The sequence below is a fragment of the Perkinsus marinus genome, assembly GCF_000006405.1.
Source record: "Perkinsus marinus ATCC 50983 genomic scaffold scf_1104296966366, whole genome shotgun sequence".
NCBI classification, from domain to species: Eukaryota; Perkinsozoa; order Perkinsida; family Perkinsidae; genus Perkinsus; species Perkinsus marinus.
In genome coordinates this window covers 1-1901 of record NW_003203933.1, presented here as the reverse complement: position 1 = coordinate 1901, position 1901 = coordinate 1, and the positions used below count along the sequence as shown (strand labels likewise).

The window sequence follows — 1901 nt, the reverse complement described above, 5'->3', positions numbered from 1 at the left end:
CAGCCAACTTGCAGTCACCGTGAATCCAGTCTTAGTACCAGAAGACTCAGGTTTGAACCTAAGTAGGGTTATTAGGGATGAAATAAAGTTGCACGAGGGTATGGTGTACGACTGTGTATCAAGACTGTGTATCGAGCATGAATGTATGCCCTAACAATGTACTGATTTGCACTGTACTCGCTTACTCTGTACGATATGATACTATACCTAGTGAGACTGTACGAAACGAGACTGTACGATTGATGATGTGCCGAGTGAAGGAAGATGACTCATTAGTGTTCAAATCAAACGAATCAAAGGTGTATCATCGAGAACTGTAGAAGTTGCAAGTGTACGAATAAGTGGTACACGAGTAGGTATTCTACCAGTTGCAACTGTACGATACGATCCTCACCGGCAAGGCCCACACCTCCGTCGTCTGATGTTTTTCGGCCATTTCGTTAGCGGTCGGACTAGTCTCAGTCCGTGTCTACTTTTCCTCTCATTCCGGATGAGAGGATGAGAATACCAATGAGTCGCTAATATTCCCGTTGCCTGATTCTCCCTGGGAGAAAATCTCCCACCGCCTTCCTCTTCATCTCGGATGGCGTTATCACCATCGAAAGGTAGAGTGGAAACTCTACCTTGATGAGATTACCACAAGACTAGAGCCGTGCTTTGAAAACGCATTCACGAACACAGAGCGTCAGCGTTCTTCACAGAAGATGAACTCCGGTCCCAGGGGAGACTCACAGTCTCCTGGGGCCCAGGAGACTTCCGTATTTCAAATTTGAATATACTGGGCACCTGGCGTAGTTGACAGCTTCTAACAGCAACATATATACTCACAGCCAGGAACCGTCTGCCCCTACTCCTGATCGAGCTATCATGGACGCGCTTCGACCTACTACAACGAAATCAAATCCGTTCATTCGACCCTCAGCGAAACGAGAGAAATGCAACCCTAGGAAGCCAAGGAGAGCTCCGTTCGGCCGCGGTAAGCACATGCACACAACTACAGTCAGCCGCATGAAAGGTTACGATCTATGTTTCTACGATGGCGACTCGCCATCGTATAAACAAGCATTTTATACTGCCGAAGGCTACTTGCCATTGGCGAGTAGCGTTCAGCAGCCTGAGCGTGCGGGAACTCCAGTGGAGTTACTCCACGGACCAACGTGCCACATCATGGTGACAGCTGACACAGCTGAGCTGTATACGAGGTAGTGAAGGAGGGGCTCCTGACGACTGCACTGTCGACCATCTGGCCAAGCTGTTCAGAACAAGCTTTTATGTTCTCTCCGCATGGAGAGAGGCAACGAGACACGCATTCGCGAGGCCATTGACAACATTATTCTTGATGAGTTGGCACCAGTGGAGCAGGTGCGCGAAGGTCGTGAGATGATTGATGCGCTCCGTCAGAAGGAGGACGCTCTTGCAGCACAAATCGAGACCTTTGACGCCGACATCGCTGAGACTATAGCCAAGGTTGACCGTCTATGGTCAACGCGGGCTAGGGAGCAAGGTAGATCCCGGTTGGACTCACCAACCCCCTCGGTGAATGACGCTTGCTCGAGTACGAGATCCTATGGGGAGCTCAGTCTCGGCCTACATACATGTAGCTCTCGTATGAGTACCTACGGAGCACAGGAAAAGATCAGCACCTCCTATGGGCTCCGACTCAGCACCCCGAAGTCAGAGCTTGAAGAGTTTGGCCGATCAACCTGTCCCCGTGTCCGCTTTAGAAGCTTTTGTATCCGTATCTCACCTCACCTCACGGCAACGTCAACTGAGGTCTCACGCCCTAAATTCGCCCAGTGCGAGGACTCCATGAGCTTATCCAGGGCCTGGATAATGCCTGGACGCCAGGAACTATACGATCGTGGAGGCATTCTTGACGGAAGCCAATGCTGGAACACTCT

The 1901-nt window shown here is 50.6% G+C and overlaps 1 protein-coding gene across 1 annotated transcript; it reads left to right on the top strand.

The window, feature by feature from the left end:
* Positions 1 to 1284: 1284 nt before the first annotated feature.
* On the top strand, positions 1285 to 1504 carry Pmar_PMAR001617 (hypothetical protein; the record flags this gene model as incomplete). The annotated part of the gene is made up of 1 exon (XM_002769137.1): positions 1285 to 1504. A coding segment is annotated over one exon (220 nt), but the record flags the coding sequence as incomplete, so codon positions are not given.
* Between the last annotated feature and the right edge of the window lie 397 nt (positions 1505 to 1901).